Below are 21,714 nucleotides of genomic sequence, written 5' to 3'. Positions count from 1 at the left end.
TCAAGTCTTGTTGCTGTTTTTCATGGCTGCGCTGGCAGCACTGAGTGCAAGAGCTGGATCAGTGGTGTCCCAGCACCTCGTGCAGTCCCACACAGACACCTGGCAGCCTGCCAGGGCCTGTTTGGGTTGGAGTGATCTGCCAGCGTTTTAGGGGCCTGGCACTGTGTTATACCTGACTTAGGCACCTTTCAGGAAGTGTAATTAATTCATTCTCCTCTGGATGCAAAGGTGTAACCCCAACTGAATTTGGGTGAAGAGGTTTCTCTAAAAACATCCAACAGGCACTTTATCAAGTTAATGTAATTTGGATCTTGTTTAATTCTTGCCTGACTGAAAGCTTACTTATGATCAAATGTAAGGTATGTTCCCTCCTCTAGCTGTAAATTGTGTTAAATTCAAACTGCCCCTTCCTGAAGAGCAGGGCAAGATGGTTTTGAGTCACAGGTTTAGACTCACCTTGATCTCCACTTCTTCAGATGTGGTGGATGGATTGTGAATGAGTTGGGACCTGACAACTCTCCTTCAGTGGGAAGTGCTGAATGCAGATGCCTCTGAGCAGATCAAAATCACAGTTGGTATCTTGGTCACAAAATATTTCATGTAAGTGTTCAGACCCCTGCAGAACTTTATGCCAGTACATGAAACTGTTCCCATCACCAGAATCAACACCAGGTCTCTGTGCAGCTTTGACATTAAAGAATTCTTCCACTTCACCAGGAGTCCCAAAATGCTTTCAGCTCATTGTGGAGAGCTCTGGACAGAACTGGGTGGATGCTCAGGGCTCCTGTGTAAATCACCCTGAAGCACTGGGTCCTCTTGAGAGCTCTTTTCACTGCAGGTTTAAATGCCAAGTGAGCAGCAGTGGTGCAGTGGATGGAACAAACGGATTTGGGACACAGAAATCACCACAATTTGTACTTCCAAAGTGCTGTTTAAGGCATTGCTGCTGCCCAAACCTCTCTTGGCCACTGTTGCCTTACTGGAAACAAATCTGAGCTACTCATACTGGTGGCTGCTGGGACAATCTATCTGTTAATCTTGCTTAATTATGAGAAACTGGGACAGAGCTAATCTCCAGCTGCATTTTCCATGCGGATGCTGTGCCGGGCTCCTGGGGCAGCCCTGGCCCTGTGACTCCCCACACGCGATGTCCTGCGGCTCCCAAGGTCCCTGTTCCACCCGCTCTCGGGCGTGGATGCTCCCACAAAATCTGTATGGCAGTTCTGGAGCAAAAGGCTGCGTGGATCCTTCTTAACAGCTGTAAATCTGGCTTAAGAAAATTTGTCTTAAGTTGATTTGGAGCAGATTAGAGCTGAAGCAGAATAAGGCACTCCTGTTAAACTCCTCAGGGATGGATGGCCTGCATTTCAGTTCAATGCTTTTAAAAGCTCTCTGGTTTCAGTCTCACCTCCACGGAGAACTCTGGTCAGGCTCCTGCTGTCTGGACCCTCAGAAGGACTCTCAGGCCTCCAGCTTCTGCCAGGGCTGCAGTTGCCCTCCATGAGTGGATCTTGTGGTCAGGAGGCCTTGGAGGAGCAGCTGTGGTCCCTTACGTGCATCCCAGGAGCAGGGGTGATCCCTTATGTACATCCCAGGAGCAGGGGGGATCCCTTATGTACATCCCAGGAGCAGGGGGGATCCCTTATGTACATCCCAGGAGCAGCTGTGATCCCTTACGTGCATCCCAGGAGCAGCTGTGATCCCTTTTGTGCATCCCAGGAACAGGGGGGATCCCTTATGTACATCCCAGGAGCAGCTGTGATCCCTTTTGTGCATCCCAGGGGCAGGGGTGATCCCTTATGTACATCCCAGGGGCAGGGGTGATCCCTTAGGTGCAGCTGTGGCACTGCAGAAGCCCTCCAGACGGAGCTGTCTGGGAAGTGTTGCACTGTGGTAAAGTGAGGAAAATTGCTGCGAAGTGCCTCAAAATCCCACTCGGAGGCTTTGGCTCAGGTGTGGTGCCTGTCTCTGTGATCCTCCTGGGACTTGACTCAGCAGCCCAAAAGGTGGAGGGGAACGCTGGTTGGAAGGGTGTGAGAGGGGTCACCCAGCCTCACCCCGGCTGCTGGAGAAGCGCCTCAGCTGGGCTCTTGTGCCATCTAGCTGCCTTCTGCCCCTGCCTTCTGCCCCTGCCTTCTGCCCCTGCCTTCTGCCCCTGCCTTCTGCCCCTGCCTTCTGCCCCTGCCTTGTCCTCTTTCCTTCCTGCTGCCTTTTCCTGCTGCCGTGCTCAGCCTGGCTGAAGTGGAACATTACCGGGTGAAATAAAAGCCAACAGTCAGCGCAGCACTGCTGCTCTAAAGCGGCCTCCAAGGACCATTGGCTCCCGTCGCTGCTCAAAGCTGGGTCTGGGAGGGCTCACTGCAGAGCGGGGCTTAAGGTGCGGTGGGTCTCCTGAAGGTTTTGTTCCCTAAATGTTCCTGGGTATTTCCGTAGGACGTTCTGGGGCTCAGATTTTGTGTTGCAAAGTGAAGTGAAGCAGATCTAGTTTCTTTCCTATTTCTTTTAACTTTTTTTCGCACTCTGCACGAAGCGGAGCTGGCTGAGGGAAGCTGGGCCGGAGTGTAAGGGGTGTTACGCGCCCGACACGGCGCCGGTGTCCCGGAGCCCCGGGGCCGGTGTCCGGGGCCGCACCGAGCGGCGATAACGCCCGCCCGCGCCGCCGAGCTGCGGAGCGCTGCGCGTGCACCACAGAGCTCCCCGCGTGGCCCCGCCCCGCCGCGAGCTCCCCTTAGCGCGCCCGCCCGCGCCGGGCCGTGCCCGCAGTTCCCGCGTTGCGGTGACGTCAGGCGGGGGCGGGCCCGGCGGCGGCGGCGCAAGATGGCGGCGACCACGGGCGCGGGTGAGCGGGGCCGGGCCGGGCCGGGCGGCGGGGCCGCGCCGGGGCCGCCGAGCCCCGGGGCGCCCGCGGGGCCGCGGCCGGGGACGGCGGGGCGGGAGGCGCCCTGACGGAGGGGTGGCCGCGGCCGGGGGGACGGCGCGGCGGCGCGGCCCGAGCGGGGCCCGTTGGGGCGGGGGTGGAGCCGGAGCCGTCCCCGCTCCCGTCCGCGGGTCCCGGCGGGCCCGACCGCGCCTCCCCGGGGGCTGCCGAGGCCTGGCGGAGGGAGCGGCCCCGGTGCGGGTCCGGGGGCCAGCGGGGCCGCTCGGGCGCTGCGGGACGCGTGTCCCGGGGCGCCGGCACCGCGCTGGGCCGGGCCCGTGGCGGGGCCGGGGCTCCCGGGGCCGCGCCGCCGCTCGGGCTCTTCTCCTGCCGTGCTCCTCTCCGGGCCGGGTCCGTGTGGCCAGGGCTGAGCCCGGTGCTCTCGTCCCGGTAGTCCCCAGGCTGTGGCGGGAGCTCCGTGAGTGAAATGAGCCGCTTTATTCGCCTTTTGGCCAACAGCCGCTCTCTGTTCCGTGGGACGTGTGCAGCTCCCGTGTCAGGACGGGTGTGCTCCAGGAAGGCAGGGAAATTTTTATTTCCTTCAAACCTGCTCCACACCAGCTTTAAGTAGTTACACACACTCTCCCCTTGCAGTTATCGCTACACATTAAACAAAAATGCTGCAACTAGATTTGGAGTGAGGTTTTTTTCCTGTTAACATCCTCTAATGAACTTCACCAGATCGAGTAAATCAGAGTCACTTCTGTTGAGGCAGTTTCATTTTCCAAAGTCCATGGAGGGTCTCACATGTGCCTCTGTAGTGCTTATTTTCAAATTGCACCCTCTCAAGTTGGACTCGTGCTCCCCAGAATATGACTGGTGGGCATATAATAGAAGTATTTTGGAGTTCTTTTTTTTACAAACAACTCTCTATCAATGACCACTCAGATTTTAGGGATAACCATCACAGTGCACGTAATTCATACAAATCAAGTTAATAAAAACACTTGTAAAGTGCAGTGGTTGCCGTCCTGAGAGCCGTGTCACAGGTGTGTGTGTGACCGTGTCGAGGTGTTGACTAAAGACACAAAAGCTGTAGCTTGGGAGAGGGGACCCTTCTTCCCCGTTGGGTCACGTTCTCCTGCCTGCTCTGCGTCCCAGTGATCCTTTCCAGCTGCTGACTTTGCAGTTTGTCTTTGGCTGGAAGAACAAGGCAGATCCTTTCCTTTGCAAGCAGTGCAGCTCTTCATTCAGTGAGTGAATTGTTAGGTGCTCACAGAGGGCCCGGGTGGGAAGGGCTGGGCTGCAGTGACAGCCCCAGCGCGGCCTTGGGGACAGGCTGTTGTTACCTGGCAGCCGTTGTCCCCAGGGTTTGTGTCTGCTGCCCTGTTCCCGGTGTCCCCAGGGTTTGTGTCTGCTGCCCTGTTCCCGGTGTCCCCAGGGTTTGTGTCTGCTGCCCTGTTCCCGGTGTCCCCAGGGTTTGTGTCTGCTGCGCTGTTCCCGTTGTCCCCAGGGTTTGTGTCTGCTGCCCTGTTCCCGGTGTCCCCAGGGTTTGTGTCTCCTGCCCTGTTCCCGGTGTCCCCAGGGTTTGTGTCTGCTGCGCTGTTCCCGTTGTCCCCGGGGTTGTGACAGCTCTCTGGTGTCCCCAGCGCTGGGAGCAGGGCCCTGGGTGCCCTGTGTGCAGTGTGGGCCCTGCAGCTGCCCCGGGGGTGACTTACAGACTCGTGCTGCAGGAGCACTAAGTGTCTGCAGTCAGCCCGAAGTTCAGGCTGGGAGCTTCAGCTGTAGCTCCTGGGCTGCCCTCGCAGCGTTCTGTGGTGCTGGGAGAGGAGGGAGATTTCCCTGTGGCAGGGGCAGCCCGGTGCCAGCAGGGCAGGGCAGCGCAGGCTGTGCGGGCACGGCCTGGCACGGGCAGGGGGCTGCAGGTGGCACCTGCACTGCTGACTCCTCCCTGGGGCTGGGGAACGTGCCTCAGGGCTGCCTTCACTCCTCTGCGAATCACAGTTTGCTGAAACTTGTTTTGTGGAATCCTAAAGTGTTCCTGTTTGTCTGTAAAACATTGGAATAAGTGTGATACCTTGAGCTCACAGTGGTTTGGCAGTGGAGCCTAAACACATACTGAAGATGGAAAATGCTCGTCTGTCTTCAAAAGCAGCTACTGACCCAGAGGAAGAAGTGGTAACAAATGTCCCTGTAACCTAAAAAAGTAATAGGCCTGGTCCTGGCAATTAGAGAGGTAGACAGATTAGATATTTGTATCTATTAAACAGGTAGAAATTATTAACAAGGGGCAAAACCCAACAATTGACCTGGAAGGAATGTTAGGTTGTGAGGTCCATCTGTACCACTGGGAGAGGGGAATCCTGTGTTGCTGATGATGAGGGTTTCCCACACACCCCATTACCATATGAATAAAAAGAAAGGGTTGACTTCAATGATTTTAATAAGACTGTTCCTCGGAGACTCCACTCTGTGTGTGTGCATCCCTCAGACTGAGGTGTCCTGCAGGAATGCTCAGCTACCAGAGCTGATCCAGCAGGAATCCAAGGCTTCCTCAGAGGCTCCTGCACTTGCTGGGTGCAGTTACACTACAGACCTTGCACTTTGTTGCTGTCCTGCAGATTCAGGTTTTACAATGAGTCAAAACCTAGCCGTGCTGGCCCGGGGGATTGTGTTTCTCTGACTTTAACCCTGGGAAAGGTTTAATGACCTCACTTAACCCACTTTTCTTTCACGGTTCCGTTTAGTGGGTCTGTTGCAGGGCTGTGAGGCAAGGTGTTTGTTTGCCAACAGCCTGGAAGTGCTGAGTAGTAAAATGGTTTGCCCAGATTAAGTTTTTCCAAGTCTGAGGAAGGTGAAGAACTGCACAAGAAGGTGAAGAACTGCAGTCGTTGGGTGTGACAGTGCTGGTACATGTGGCTTAACGCTCCTAACATAGGAGAGCACACACTGGGGCTAGTACAGTGTGTTAGAAGTGTCTGTTTCTAACTGTTTGGGGGCCCTGTAACATCCCTGTAAACCCCAGGAGATGCTTGTGAAAAGCACAGGAGAGGTGCAGGGTGAGTGTTGTACAAGGCAAGAGCCCCAGGACTGCTTCTTGGAGTGACAGCAGTCATCCTTATCTCAAAGGAGCAGTGCCAGCACCAAGGGCTCTCTGGGACTGTAAGTAAAAGGCTCAAGGGTAGGGGAAAAGTAATTGCAGAGAGAATGCGAGATAAATTCTGCATTCTTAAATAAGATGGGCTGTAAGTGCACGTGAAATAGTGCCAGAGGAGTTGATTGCAGTGCTTTGTGTACTGTAATGGAAGGATGCAGTAGATTGAATAGAAAGGTAAATAGTTCAACACTCCCACAAGATGATACTGGATTGAGTATTTTCTTCTTCAACAAGACAAATTATATAATATGTTTGAAAAGCAGCTTTCTGGCTGAGAACAGTACTAATTAGTGTATTAAAGGATTAATTACAGGTAAGGATCCTGGCAGGTGTAACACTGATAGAGTTGGTGAGGAATTTTCAGGTTGTGAGGGTGCTGTTAACTCCTGCAAGTGGAGCTGCAGTTCCTGCTGGCTTGTGCCCCATCCCCTGGGTGTGAGCTGGGGCTGTGCCTGCCCCTGGGGGCCTCAGACTGATGTTTTAGTGACCTTTTTCCAAGGAATCTGCCTGAAGCATTGGAAGGTAGAACCAGTGCTGAAGCTTGCACAGAAAACACTTCTGATTGTTGAGGTGCACAGGAAATTATTTTTGTGTCTGCAGAATATGTCAGTACCTGTCTGCATCATCAGAGTGGAAATTGTGACTGTAAAGACAATGTGAGGAATCCAAAGTTCCTGTCTCCTGAAAGCTTTTGTGACAATTGCTGAAAGCCTTTATTTGGTATAAGTAGTCCATCGATTCAGAAACTTTATATACCGTTGTGGCAAGGAATGACTTGTGTATTTTTTACAGTCCCAGTGCTGCAGGGATAAGCTGTCCAATTAATTATCTGCAGTCAATGCAAAGACATGAAACACTGACTGGAAAGGATGTAATTAAGGCTGAATATCAAATACACAGAACTGAGCAACAGAAAGCACTTTAAAGTATTGAGCAACAGAGGTGTTTAAAGCTGTTGGATTTCAGCTCACTTGAGTTACTGTAAATCAGAAACTAGTACAGAAAGCAGAGTTTAAATGTCCAGAAAGGCCAGTGTGATAAGCTGCTTGTTACCAGTGAAGATGTGGAAAAACCTTCAGTAAAAGACAGTTCCTCTCCTCAGAGCCCATTTTCTGGGTACTTTGCTGAGGTGTGCTGTGCCCTGTGCCTGTGCTTTAGAGAAGAGAAATGCTTGTGATTCAATCTCACTTCAGAAAGGAGAGAGAAATGTGTTGTTGAGAGGTGTATTTTTTGTTCTGCTGCCACGGATCAGAAGGGTTGGAGGAGAGAATCTACCCCAAGGGCACATGGCTTCCCTGGTTTCACAGTGCTGCTCTCAGCTTCACAAAGTGTCTGGATGTGAAATTGCTTCGGCTCCTGACTGAGGAGAATGGAGATGGGAAAAATCTCAGCCTGATAAGATCACTCTTAAAGTTGCTGCAAGAAACATTCAGTCTTATATCTGTATCTTTAGTAGTGCTGCATTAAAAGGTAAATCTGAGAGTGCTTTAAGATCTTTAAACGTCCAAGCTGACATTTAACTGTCTTTCAGGATCATTCTGTCCCTCCTTTGGTGAGATTCTGACCAGGTCAGACTCCTTTTGTCCCCATTTCAGTGTGCTGGCTCTGCCGTGCAACTCATTGGTTTACAAACAGCTGGGTTCTGAGGTGCCAAGGAAATTCTGTCGAGTAAAAGAGAAGGTCCTGATTTGGTTGGAGGATGAAGAGGATGTCACAAAGTCAGCCAGCTTTTTAACTGCAACTCTGAGCCCCATCAAGTACAGTCTGTGGTTCAGTTCTCCTCTCTGGTTGCCATGAAATTATTCCTTAACATTTTGTAGCTTGTGAACTCGTGTGGGGTAGAGGTTTCACAAGTGCACGTTGCTGAAAGGTGTACTTTGAGAAGGATTGTTCAAATCTGTCACTGGAGATCTCGCCGAGTCAGTACAGTTACAATTTAGCTTTCACCAGTTTGCCATTGTGATTATTAGTGAATATCTCCTTTTGCTCTGAAATATGTTTTCAGTTTCATTTCTGGGAGTATTTCTGTGAGGTTAGGCCAGCTGCAAGTGAAGCAGTTGCTGAGATATGACTATATTTATGTTTCAAACAAAGCTGCCATTCGAGAGTCATCTTGAACCATGGTGAAGGCTAAGTTAAAATGCATAACTGAAAGTACTTTAGACAAGCTGATTACTTTTTAATTGCCTCTCACTTTATTTAGGCTTTCTTGTGCTAAATGAAGGGCTCTTAAAAAAACAGGTTGGTTTGGTTACTGCCATGGAAGTCTCCATTGCTACACTGAGAGGGTTATGCAAGGTATTTATTGGGGGGTGGGAGCAGGAAACACCAGGGACTCGTGGCACTGTCATCAGGACATCTCCTGACCCTGCAGCTGCCGTGCTGCAGCATGGACGTGATTTGGCAAATGCTGTGTATGCCTAGGACAGAGCTGGCCACGTTCTAGGAATCTTGGTGGACAGCAAACACGATGGTGATGTGTTTGTGTATGATCACAAGTGATAAAGTTCGTGTGGCTTCTGAGGCTCAGGTCCCAGCAGGATGTGGTAGCAGACCATGAGTGCTCCAGGCCCTTGAAAATGAGGAGATGGGGTTAATGGCCTTGTGCATCTTTACAGACTGACCAGAAGGACAAATCTGGTCTTTATTCTGCCTTGCTTAAGGGAAGTTTATTTATATCAGCATAATCTTTTAGATTAATATGTGTGATTCTGTTTCTATTGAATGAATTTCCTGAGAATGTGTCAGGGAAGGAGCTGAATTGCCACCTCTGTGGTGATGCCCTTCATGTTACACCCTGAGCTTTAGAATAGGGGTAAAACACGTTTAGAAAGCAGCAATGCTGTTGGACAGGGTCATCTCTTGTAGAATCACCAGTTGTCTCCCATGAGCACTTTATTTTCTGTGAAGTGCATAAACTCAAATGTGTGTCCTTCCCTTTGGGCACCCCCCTGCCATGATGTTCCTGCAGTGCTCGCAGGGAGCAGTTCCTGTGGAATGAGCACTCATTCCTGGTAAGGATTTCCGTGTGGCAGGAGTCAGTGCACAGCATGACTCCCCACCTCTCTGGAGACCTCACGCTTGCCAAAGAACTCTGAAATCCTGTGTGACTCTTTTATGGCTCTGATTCATGCTGGATTCATGCTGAATCAGAGCAGCTGTGTCTGGGGAGAGCCCAGCAATTAAGTTGCCTTCTCTTCCCGTAAGGTTGTAAAGCCAAGCCCGGCTCTGGGTAGCAAATGTCAGAACTAAGGCTGCCTTTCAGTCTTGGTTGGGCCTGCTGGATATGTACGTGGTGATGTCATTTTTAATTACACGCTCACTTAAAGATTCCTGCTTGGCTCAGTGCACAGGGTGTGATGCTCAGAGGGATCACTCAGAGCTGATGCTCAGAAGAAGGGTGGACGGGCAGTATTTTTGGTTTTCTTCTGTGGTGTGGGGCCTGTGTCTGCCATAAAGCTGATTCTTCCTGGGTAATTCAGTTTGGTCTAAGTAGATACCAGTACATTATCTTTGCACCACTGATAGCTGTGAAGTGATGTTGTTAAGGAGCAGGCACAGACAGAGGTGATGCTTGTTAAGCGCTGTGATGTGGTGTGGAAGTGAGAGCATTTTTTGGCATTCATGTGACTCATTCCAGGTGGGTCTGCCACTGGCTCTGGCTGGTGGCTGCTCGGGCTGGGGTTGTGCTGACAGCCACAGGGTGTCCTCTGTGGCACCCCCTGGCCTGGGGAGGAGCTTCTGGGCCCCCTTCAGAAGAACCTTCTGTTTGCCCTTCTCCTCTGGCCCTTTTTTCCCCAGGGCACCAGCAGGCAGCGGCTTAGCTGTGAGTCACTCCCCATCAGCAGCTCTCCCGTGCATCCACTGCAGCAAATAGAGAAATAGGCAGGGTGTGTGCAAGCAGAGGTTGCCCCTTGTCCTTCAGCTCGTGCTCCGTGTCTCCTGTCCCCCAGCTCTTTTATCCCAGGTGTTGGAACTGCTCTGCCTTCCCAGCCTACAGCATGGAGAGCTTGGGAATGGAATTAAACACGGGGTGGCTCCTCTGTCATGGCTCAGGTGACTCGCAGCCTTGAACCCTCACGTGTCTGAGGCACACAGGATACACACCTCATCATTTAAAGATTGTGTGGGAGTGGAAATGCTGGAGTTTGTCATGCAGGGGATGACAGTGGTGCTCAGGAGATCCTGTTGCCACCCGGGGTCTGGGGCTCAGGCAGTCTCATGGCCATGGCTTTAGCAGCCCCAGCTGACTCATTTCCTTTCACAGCCAGAGATTTGTGTTGCTCAGCAGCCCTGGAGCAGCACGGTGTGGCTGGGAGCTCAGCAGCCCCCGTGTGGGAGGTTTGGTGCTGCCAGTGCAGGTCGGGTGTCTGCTGGCACCCTGCTGGATCTGAGCTCCTGTGCTGCTGCTGCAGCTGTCTCTGGGTCCTGCTGCCCAGGGTGTTCTTGGACATGGTCACGTTAGATGTGCACCCAACTGTCAGCAAACTACTGTCTTTAGTCATTTGCTGGTTTGGTTTCTTTGATGCATGCTTTGTAGTGAATGAAACTTGGACACCTCTGATTGCGCAGCAAAATCATCTCTGCCATTTAGTTTCCTTATGCCATTAATATATTTAAAGGAGAGTTGAAAACTACCAGATCCTCTGTATTTTGTCCATGGCCAAGGAGTGGGCTGCAGGTGGATCTCTGCTTCCCCAGGGGCCTCCACGGGCTGCAGGGGCATCTCTGCCCGTCCATGGCTGCCCCTGGTGTCTGCACAGCTGCTCCTCTGGCACGTTCTCACTCCTCCCTCCAGCTGCTCCTGTGCAGTAACTTTGTCCCTCCCAAACACCTGATCCAGCAGTGCTGCTGGGCTGGGCCGTGGCCAGCAGTGGGTCTGTCCTAGAGCTGCCCAGGACTGGCCCTGAGACACAAAGGGGGAGCTTCCAGCAGCTTCTGACAGGAACCAGCCCTGGAGCCCCACCACCAGACCCTGGCCCCAGACCCCAGGGAGCTCAGCGGGCTCGATGCGGTTCTGCTCTGTGATGCCTCGAGTGCAGACACCTTGGAGGGCAGTGGAACCAGGACCCTCCTTCACCACGGGCTTGGTGTGTGACCTTGGCTGTGTCACCTTAGCTCTCTGTGCCATTGTTTTCCATTAATGTCATGGGGAGAAGGAAATCTCCCTGGTTTTGCTGTCTGTTTTGAGGAGAAATGTGCCAGCAATTACAAAGTGCTAAAATTCCTTGGTGATGGAGGTCACAAGTACAAAGGATGCTATTGCTGCTGACAAAGCCCACTTCAATTAACTTCAGATTAACCTACTAATGTTATGAAAGAGTTTTATTTGCTTTGAAAGGTATTTTTAAAGCTCTGAGTGAGTCGACTGCTGCCAAGCCTCTCATGGTGTCATTTTGTAGAAACTTCTAAATTTTTATACTATAAATCATATAGACAAGTGCTAATTAGAGCTCCATAATACCGGGTGTATCTTTGAGGGAACAGATTTCCTTTCATTTTACTGCCTGCTGTAACATGTGGCCTGTGAGCCTTCTATGTTTATGTGGGGATACCCTGATTTTGCTTGTAAAATCCAAGCTAAACATGGGAATAGCTTTTTTGTAATGTTCAAATATTGTCATTCAAAAAGTGGTATTTTCATGGTTTTGCCCAAAATGCCATTTGTAGAGTGATCAGAAGTATCAGGGAAATTACCCTAGCTTTTTTTCTTTACTAGATTTTTCAACTGAAAATATATTTCTGATTGTTTCAGGAGTAAAAGTTCCTCGTAATTTTCGTCTTTTGGAAGAACTTGAAGAAGGTCAGAAGGGAGTAGGGGATGGAACAGTTAGCTGGGGCCTTGAAGATGATGAAGATATGACACTTACAAGATGGACAGGAATGATTATTGGGCCTCCAAGAGTAAGTATCCACTTAAATACTAAAATAGTACTGTTATTTTTCCCTCCCTTCTCCTAACCTAACCACTGAAGTAGAAAATAAAGGCAAATGAGTGAAAAAACACTTTGGGAAGTGATTCATGTTGAAGTTCTTTATTATAATGGGTTCCATGTATCTATATGGCTTTTTGCTTATAATTTGAAACACTTTGGTGTTACTTGTCTGCTTTATATTTGCAGATTCAATAGGAGGTAACTTTTGAGATCTCAGAATTGTAACGTTCTGTATCCTTGAATCCAGCATGGTTTAAAATCCCCCAGCTGGGGAGGTCCCAAGGGGAGCTGCTGCAGGTGCCAGGGGTTGCTGTGTGCTGCTTTTTCTGCTGTTCCTGTTCAGTTTATGGGGTGCTGTTTATGGCAGCACTACTGAGGAGCTCTTGTAAATTCCAGCTGACTGAGGAAACTCAAATTTTAGTGATTTTAGTGATTTAGTCACTTCTCTGAACGTCCTCTCCCAAAGCAGCATCTTACAATGCAGGTGCTCTTTGTGGGAGTATTGTTGTGCTCTCTTTCCCCCAGCCCTACTGAACTGTGGGTTTACACTCTAGCAGTGAACGTGGGGGCTTCACTGTGTGTTAATGTGTGCATGTGTTCTAAAACCAGAATTTGTCTGCTGTCTCCATTTTCACTGTTCTGTTTCCTTTATATCCTTGGATGGAGTGCAGGTACCCAGTTCTCCTTCCTGCAGTAGCAAATGTCTTCTACACCTGGCCTCAGATTCATCTCTCAGTAATTCCAGGGGTCATGACATGAAAATCTTTACAGACCTTTAATCACGTTCCTGCTCTCTGTTCCCATTCTGTCACTTGCCTTTTTTGACATACAGTGAGGTTGTACAAGAACACGTATTATGAAGGCATTATACATGCAGTGTTTTCTGTCTCACCCAGAAATGTTGTTTACTTGTTGTCTGCCTTTGCTAATCTCTCCCCAGTCACGAGCATTTCATTTGTTTATGATGTACCCAAATTGTTTTCTAGAACAGCATTTGATTTTAGAACATTAGGAGAGTGCTAATGAGCCTGTGAAAAAAGCTCACTGTGTGCATGGGCTTTATGGAAAATTTAAACAACCTTGAAATCTAATTTAGAAAATTAAATAGGAATTGAAATGTGCAGACAGGAGCGTGCAGCCTTGTCAGCAGTGATGGAAGTTTGCAGTTCCTGTCGTGCTGCAAACCAAGGCTACAGGACCATCACAGCAGAGGAGTCAGCTCTGCCTCTCCTGCTTTTCTGACACACTTAGGAATATAGATCTTCATGCCAGAAGTGTCATGACTTCTTTTGAGCTTCTTGCTTGAAGGCAGCAGGCTGTATTGAGAGAGATCCTGGGGGCTTGCAGCCATTCTTGTTTGCTGTCCTCCTTTTAACACTGCTCATGTCGGTTATTGCCATTTTGGTTCTTCTGTGGATGTGGAAATCCTGGCTGGGGACAGAAGCTGGGCCCTGTTTCCCTCTGGGTGGAAGCAGTCACGCCTGTACAGGTGAGGGGACGCAGGATTCCAGTGGGAAAAACGAGCAGCTGTGCAGAGCTGGAGTTCCCTGTGTGCTGCTGCCCCGAGCTGTCCTGCAGGGGAGTTGTTCCCCCAGCCAGGGAGTCCCTTGTTGACACAGGCTGTTCAAAGCCAGGGCACTGGCAGAGCTGCAGCCTGCTCTGCACCAGGTCTGTGCTGGCTGTGCACAGCCAGGGCTCCCCCTGCCTGCCCCGTGTGCTCCAGAGACCCCAGGGCCTGCAGGAGCTCAGGGCTGGTCCCTTATGACCCTGGAGAAACATTTGATACTCTGAATATTGTAACATTAACTAAAAACAGGTAGCCAGCATCGTACCTACATGGCTGCCCTCACTTTTGGTAGTTCCCATGTTCCTAAAGTAGCCACTGCTTTAACCACGTGCTTAGTGAACTGCCTGATATAATTGTTTCCCCCTTTCTCTTCCCCTCAGACAATTTATGAAAACAGAATATACAGCCTTAAAATAGAATGTGGGCCTAAGTATCCAGAAGCACCTCCATTTGTAAGATTTGTAACAAAAATTAATATGAATGGAGTAAATAGTTCTAATGGAGTGGTAAGTTTCTTGCTTTTATTCATTTTAATGTTGTATTTTTTGTGCAGCTTCAATGCTTTGTTTATACTTGTAGCTTGCTTAGCTACTCATTGCTTGTGGTGCTGTTTGTTGGAGAAGGAAAGGGGGTAGAAGGGAAGTGGACAAGTAGAGATTTATTATGCATTTAGGAAAATGTTTTTAATTTCTCCCACTCAGATTTCATGTGGGATCTTCAGCTGGGGGTGGGGGAGAGTTAAGTGTATCCAGTGCACCAGTTCTGACAGGAATGGTCTTTTTGTCTGTTTTAGGTGGACCCCAGAGCCATATCAGTCCTAGCAAAATGGCAGAATTCTTATAGTATCAAAGTTGTTCTGCAAGAGCTGCGGCGTCTAATGATGTCTAAAGAAAATATGAAACTTCCTCAGCCACCTGAAGGACAATGTTACAGCAATTAATTAAAAAAAAAAAAAAACATGCCCCCCCCTATTCAATTTAAGCTGTCTTCATTTTCCACAGTAGTAAATTTTCTAGATGCATCTTGTAGACCTCAAAATACTGGAAAGGAAGTTCCCATTCAAAGGAAGTTTTTCTTGAGATACTGTAAATGATACTAATTTTTTTTTTCATTTGAAATATAAGTTGTGCTATAACAAATAATCCTGTCGTGTAACCACTGTCCACATAGCTGAACTTCTGGTATCAGGAAAAGTCTATTTAAATTTATTACTGTCAAGACCAGTGTGGCACATCCAACTTAACTGTGAAAGGATCCATCCCACAATCACCTTGCTGTGTGTCTGGCCTGGGTTATTTTTTTCTTTCTCTGTCTTTTGCAATAGAGTCGAAGCTCAGGGCTATTTATTAGAGTAGACACAAAGGTTTTTGCTTCCAGTACTACACTGGGCTGTATGGACTACTACTGGGGATGTGTGCTAACCTCAGTCATCCCTCCCTTTGTGCTCGCTCTAGTAAAGGCTGAATGTGACTGTGGTCGTTTTTGGGTTTTTATTATTTTTTTAAATGCCCTGATAATCTGGGGCCAGCTTTCCTTCTTTCCTTTGGCCAAGGCATAGATTGTATTTCTCTTCCTGGTCCCCTCACCAGTGACGTGAGCTTTCTTTGGTGAGGGATTCAGGGTTCTTTTAATCTCTTCCCTCTTCCCCTCTTTTTAGTGGGGGTGCTGCTTTCTTTTTGCCCCTCTTGGTGACTCTTCTCACCCCTGGCCCAGGGGTGAGCATCGGGGCAATCACTTGACCTGTTCCCTCCTGCTTATCATTTTGGTTTTGCAACAAATTTAGTCTTCACCAGCCTGGGAAACAAGAGTATCTGTTCTGCTGGCAAGCGTGGGTTTTCCCTTCCCTCCAGCACTGCTGCCACACCGCCAAGCTGGCCACGGCCGTGCTCTTAGATAGGCTTTGACGTGGGGAAAAGAGCAGTAATTTACCAGGATTGCCCAAACCTGCTGCTGCCAAACCTCGGTGGGGGAGACAGTGCACGCAGGGATTCTGAACACGCTCCAGGTACCCGCAAATCGCTGTTCTGGTGCTTTGGATTGACCCAAGAATGTTCATTAACAAAACGTTGCACTTGCGTTTGTCCTTCTAAAGATGTGACAACCACAGACAAATCAAATCCCGGTGGCAGATTTTATTAGGGTTCTGTAAGTCTTAGAAATCTCTTCAGTGAAGATTTTGGGGAAGCGGTGGCACAGCAGATTAAGGACCTTGATTGGCTTTGCATCCTGGCAAATCACTGCCTTTTCTGGTTTACTGTTCCGGACCACTAACTGCTGCAATGTGGATGCAAGCTTACAGGAAACCAACCTAGTGTGTCCTAAGTTTTATGAAAAATTCAGTGTTTGTGTAAAAAAAAAAAAAAAAAAAAAAGAAAAAATAAGGAAAAAAGGAAAAGAGTAAAAATAAACACATTTTGAAGCAGCAGCTGTCAAGTCAATGAACAATTGATGTTTCCATTAACTTCTGAGGAAAATATTAGTTGTAAGGATTTAACATCCTCTGTACTGAAAGTTTAACATAACAGTATTCCATAAGCAGCCTTTTTATTGTATCAGACCATTGCCTGATTTTAATATAATAAAAAGTGTGCATTAATATTAGAAGGCTTTAATTGTATTTATGTTTAGAATTCTGATCCCTTATGGAATTCTTGATCTGTTGGCAGTATCTTCCTACAGATCACGTTTAGCTGACAGAATGTAAACTGGTGGTGAAAGGCAATTGTCTCTATCCAGCTGCTGCTGCTGTGCCCAGGAGCATCTGTAGTTTTGTTTAAGCCTCAGGCTGCCCCAGGTGAGGCCCCGGAGCTGCCAGGGCGTTCCTGGGTCCCTGTGCTGTGCTGGAGTCCCGAGGAAACGGAATCCCTGTGCAGTGTTACACTGCCAAGGTCAAGGAGTGCTTCACAACCTGAAATTGTGAGTGTTTTCCTCAGAGTGGGAAGAGTGTCTGCCTGCAACGCGCCCTGCAACAAGCTGAGCTTTTCTCCCAGCCTGGGTAAAAACAAGGCTGTGAAATGTTGGCCTTTCCCAGTGTAAAGTGTCTCCAGTTCCGAGGATTCCTGGAAGGTCCTGATGCATCACTGCAGTGATGGGCTGAACAAGGTTCTTCCTGCGCTGGGAATGAAACAGGGTAATGAAACCCTGTGGAGCTTTGTGAAACGTGCTGCGGGTTTCTGGGCTGGAATGAATGCTGCTCACTCTGGGGCAGCCCCGAGGTGTCTGTGAAGACAATGGGACTAATGCTGTGTGTGTTTGTTTAAAATAGCTTACTGTCAAAGGTGGTAAACCGGCATTGGAACAACGTCATAATTACAGTGGGCTGCTTGATTGTCTCTTTCTCAGAGTGCACTTGCCTTGTTTGGGAGGTTATGGTTGTTGCGTGTTTGGAGGTTTGCAACCTTCCTACTTCAAGTAATGATTTTAAAACCGTGAAAGCATCTGGTTTGCTTTGCAAGTTGTACAGGTGAGAGCGTCCCGCCCTGGCTGGGAGCTGTGCTGGCAGGAGCCACCTCTCACAGCACAAAGCTGGATGCTGCTTTGGAAAGAAGGGTTCACTGCCACTGTTGTCCCCAGGAGCTGAGCTCTGCACACCTCGGAGCTGCGTGGTGGCTCTGTCAGCGTGTGTCACTGCAGGGGAAGGGACCATTCACCCCCAGGCTGGGGCCTGGTGGTGCTTCAGAAACGAGGTGTGGAACAAAGCCGTGTCACAGCCCTGCTTATCCAAACTCTGGCAGAGTGCTCAGGTGATCCCTGCCAGCCTCAGGCTGTGCCCCGAACCACAGAGAAGGCTGTAAAGGGATAATAAATAAAACGAGGGCATTGGCCATGAGATAAATAATGTGCTTAGACCAGGTGCTGCTGGAGGTGGCTGAGCAGCGCTTGGAGGAGGCTGCTCTGAGCTGGACCCACCCTGCATAGAGCCCTCAGAGGGTCCCCCAGAGGGTCCCTGTGCCCGCAGAAGGTCGCTGCCCCCGCTGCCCCCGCTGTCCCCGCTGCCCCCGCTGTGCCCGCTGTCCCCGCTGTGCCCGCTGTCCCCGCTGTCCCCGCTGTGCCCGCTGTGCCCGCTGTGCCCGCTGTCCCCGCTGTCCCCGCTGTCCCCGCTGTGCCCGCTGTGCCCGCTGCCCCCGCTGCCCCCGCTGTCCCCGCTGTGCCCGCTGTCCCCGCTGTGCCCGCTGTCCCCGCTGTCCCCGCTGTCCCCGCTGTCCCCGCTGTCCCCGCTGCCAGCAGCGCCGCGGGCGGGGCAGCGCCGGGCTGGCCGGGCCGCGGGACGGCAGGGGGAGCCCGCAGGCTTCCCAAGGCCTCGCTTCGGGCTCTCCTCGTGTGGGAGCCGCTTCGCGTGTCCGTCCGGAGTCGTTTCCATTTGAGAGGCCTGAGTATCGTGACTGTCCTACTGCAAGCAGTCACCTGCTGGGGGAACTCCAGCACCGCAGTGAGACCTTAATTGTTAATAAAGACTAATGGTTGCCTCTTGGTGTGCTGGAATTAAGCTCTCTGTGTAAGTAGGGAGTGTGTGCTTAAACGTGCCCTTTCTGCTCTCTTACAACCCCATGCAGTGCTTTATATTTAAAATTTGAGTTCCTCCCACTATTGTTATAGTAACAATTTTGAAGCCAGGGCATGCCATCAGCTGCTCTGTGAGACACCAGTGTTATCCATGGCTCATCCCAGCGTGGGACAAGGACACGGACAGGAGGGACAAGGACACGGACAGGAGGGACAAGGACACAGACAGGAGGGACAAGGACACGGACAGGAGGGACAAGGACACAGACAGGAGGGACAAGGACACGGAGCAGGAGGGACAAGGACACAGACAGGAGGGACAAGGACACGGACAGGAGGGACAAGGACACGGACAGGAGGGACAAGGACACAGTGCCCCTCGGCCCTGGGCAGGCCCTCTCCATCGCGGAGCCGGGAGCCCCTGGCCCTGCAGGGGGGTGTGAGCAGAGCACAGTGCTGAGCTGTGGAGCCAAACCCGCGGGGATGAGCCGGGCTGTGCTCCTGCTCCTTGGCCAGCGCTTTGCAGGGCACTGCAGGGCTGTGGGAGCTGTCGGTGGTTACCTTGGTGTTTGTGGGATTTGGCCACAGCCTCTGAGGTTGGTGCTTTGCCTACAGGACAGTGTTTGCTACTCCAAGGCACAGCACAGTGGGTTCAATGTGTTTTTTCAAGCTGGCACAGACATGCTCTGCAACAGGGGAGTTTCAGTTCTGCAGGTACCTGCAAATATGCCTGCATCAGGCTCTACTTGCCTTGAGCTGAAAGAAGCTGAAGAGAAATTGATATTGATAATCTTAATAACTAAACTTTTTTACTTCTTCTTTTATGTTTAAGAAGGTATTCCTGATGGCTAAGGGATTTCCTGTCAGTGGAATTGCCATGTTGCATTAATCTTGGCTAATGTGCTCTCCCAGTGCTCGCTAACCTGGCTGCTGACTGGGACTCAGCTCCCTTAATAGCTCCTCGTTTTCCCTGGTCCTGCTGCAGCAGATTGCTGGAGAATGTGCCGAAGCCTGCGAAGAGCCCCAGTAAAGGCAAATTTAATTTAGGCACATGCTTAAGTGCTTTGTTGGACCAGAGCCAGCGTGCTCAGCCTCTGCTAGGAAAAGAGGCTTTTTTAGCCCTTGTTGAGCATCTTCTTCCTTGTCCTCCCTTCTTGGTGCTAAGTCTCTGGTGCTTGTGCCTTTACACTTTCCCTGATGTCTCTTACATTTGTTGTCACAAAAAAGTAAAGAGCAGGAGACATTGAGGATAGGGAGATAAGCTGGATGTTCATCATTTTATGTCTGATAAGCATCTTTTCAAATCACCTTTTTTCATCCTTATCTCCTTTTAAATAAAGCCTACAAAAGGTTTTCAGAAATGTGGGTCTTGTCCTATTTTTCTGCCTCTTGAGCAGGTTGCTGGTGGCTTTGCCCTGACACGTCTAGAAAGCCCTGCAGAACCTTGAGGGGTGATGGGAGGGGAGAGTAAATGTCAAATGGTCTGAAAGTCTCTTCCCCCTCTCTATTGCTCAGCATCTTTTATATTGTCTTACTTTTTACCTTTCCACTTGCCAAAGGATGTTTCAGGATAGTCAAAGCTGAAGATTCTTTGGGAGGAAAAACCAACGAAGCAGGAGTTTTGAAAAGAAAAGTGATGCAAATTTTGAGCCATCTTCATCAGAAACAATGGGGCCGTTTCCCCTCCTGCTTGCTCTGCTTTAAAACCACGTGTTCCCAATTGCCTTCACTGTGGTCTGCAGATCTGTAGGGAAGAGGATTTTTGTTTGCCTGGTGCTGGAGACTTTCTGGGACTGATTTGCTGTAAGTGAGGCGGGGGAAGAGAAGCCGAGGGGAGGCTGCAGGGCTGCTCCAGTCCTGTGCACATGGGCTGGGGCAGAGAGGCGGAGAAGGGCCTGGTTTGGTGAGCTGGCAGCGAGCTGCTGTGTGTCCCCAGGAGGACACAGTCCCACAGGAGCATTCCTGGTGGCAGTGCCCAGCTGCAGCTCTGTGCAGCCGCTCTGGATGCTGCAGGTGCGGGCTGTAGGTGTCAGCCTGGAGCGGGAGTGAGGAACAGCCACAGCAGGACAGAGATCTCAGCAGGATCTGCCAAACTTCTGTCCCTCCGAAGAGACCTCTTAAATCCCTGGGCTACCAGATTAGAAGCTGTCCAAGGTTAGCGGCCAGATGTTTCTCAGCTGCTTGGACTGGTTTCCAGCTGAGGCCAAATGAGTGGCTATCCAACATGTACGTATTAATATAAACATTTTAGAGGCCTTGCCTTGAGTGAGCCATTAAAAACTTCCCACGATCCTGTGAGCGATGCTGCTTCCTTGGAGAGCATCAGAATTTTGTATCTCTCACTGGAGTGTCCCGGGCGGGTCAGCCTGGGCTGCCACCTGCTCACTCAGTGCTGGGGCCGGGCCTCCCCCTTGCTTTAGTGGCGCCAGAGCAGTGTGGTCCCTGGAATTTGATTATTTGTGTTAGCAGATAATTTAGGCCAGAAGGCTGAGAGTGTTCCCTTCCTTCCTTGGATGTCGTCATGCTTCCCAGCAAAAAACAGTCCTGGCTCCTGTGTCCCTTGCCCACCCCCCGCACCAAAAGTACAACAAAACCCCTTTCAATGTCTCTTCTTGTGCAGGGTCACTGTCCACTCGTTTTAAGCTTGGTTTTGGTCTGTGCAGACCTACAGAAGGGGAGGATTTCATTAACTCCACCGTGCAGAGCCATGTTTTAAATTATTATGTGCATTAAAAAAATAGTTGGTTTTTGATGTGTGGTTCTTCTAAAATATTCCTGATGCCACCCATGAGCTTTGGTGTTCAAACAAGAGTGACAAGAAATGACCCCTGTGGTCTCCCACTGCCATGAAACAAAACCCTTCTAACCCTTTCCATCATTTTCATCAGATTTCAGTGCCTTGGTTCCCCCAGCCCCGGCGTGGGACCTGCCCGGGGCGTTGAGTGGGAAATCTCCCAGTGATGTTTTTAATGAGATTATCGGATCAGGGGGCCAGCAGCCGTGCTGACATGTGCCTTGGCTCGTGCCATTGCTTGCCTGAGAGCCTCAGCTGTCCCCCCACCAGCAAGGCCCAGGGTGGCACCTGACTGGTGTCCTCTCATGACACAGCCCAGGGTCTGGCTTCGGGAACAATTGTAATTCCACAAGGACAGCTTTGGTGTTGTGTACAATAACCTCTGTTCTTGATGAGTGCTGGTGTGAACAAGAGCAGGGTGCAGCTTTTGTGATTGCTTTTCAATGCTTTTTAAGAATGTCAGGTAGTTGAGACGCTCTGAAGGGAGTGGTGTGATGAAGTGAAAGCTTTTCCCAAGCCTTCAGCCCCTGGCTGGGCCCTGTCCATGTCTGCAGCTCCCACAGTTCAGTCACCACCAAGAACCCACATCCCTTGGTGGGAGAGATGTGTGCCAGCACAGATCCAGTCCCGTGTGCCAGCACAGATCCAGTCAGGGTCCAGGAGCCATCAAACCCAGGGCTGGGTGTTGGATCTTTTCCTCTCCATTCCCCACAGCTTGGCACCCACAGCTGAGAAAGGATGCAGTTTTTTGAAAAGAAAAACGAGAAGTTATTTTCCCCTCTCTGTAGCACAGAGGTATTCTTGTGAGCAGGAATTGTCAGCCCTGGATGATGGGATGGGTGTTTTCAATCTTCCATTTCCTTGTATTCCTTGCTCATTTTTCATTCATTTTGATTTATT

The 21,714-nt window shown here is 50.2% G+C and overlaps 1 protein-coding gene across 1 annotated transcript; it reads left to right on the top strand.

Moving 5' to 3' along the window:
- Window positions 1–2,714: 2,714 nt before the first annotated feature.
- UBE2V1 (ubiquitin conjugating enzyme E2 V1) lies at window positions 2,715–16,121 on the top strand. Its single transcript, XM_063404152.1, has 4 exons — window positions 2,715–2,839; window positions 11,770–11,918; window positions 13,898–14,023; window positions 14,311–16,121. The coding sequence occupies exons 1-4, from the start codon at window positions 2,818–2,820 to the stop codon at window positions 14,455–14,457; spliced, it is 444 nt and encodes a 147-aa protein (XP_063260222.1). The 5' UTR covers window positions 2,715–2,817; the 3' UTR covers window positions 14,458–16,121.
- Window positions 16,122–21,714: the final 5,593 nt, after the last annotated feature.

This window comes from Prinia subflava, chromosome 8, assembly GCF_021018805.1.
Source record: "Prinia subflava isolate CZ2003 ecotype Zambia chromosome 8, Cam_Psub_1.2, whole genome shotgun sequence".
NCBI lineage: Eukaryota > Metazoa > Chordata > Aves > Passeriformes > Cisticolidae > Prinia > Prinia subflava.
Note: the sequence above shows the minus strand (reverse complement) of the source record. Positions and strands in the feature narration are given on the sequence as shown.

Bases quoted from the DNA above. Each gene is read 5' to 3' on its own strand.
- UBE2V1 (XM_063404152.1), top strand. From the start codon at position 2,818: ATGGCGGCGACCACGGGCGCGG. The intron at 11,919-13,897 runs GTAAGTATCCAC...TCTTCCCCTCAG, and splicing joins TGATTATTGGGCCTCCAAGA to ACAATTTATGAAAACAGAAT. The intron at 14,024-14,310 runs GTAAGTTTCTTG...TGTCTGTTTTAG, and splicing joins TAAATAGTTCTAATGGAGTG to GTGGACCCCAGAGCCATATC.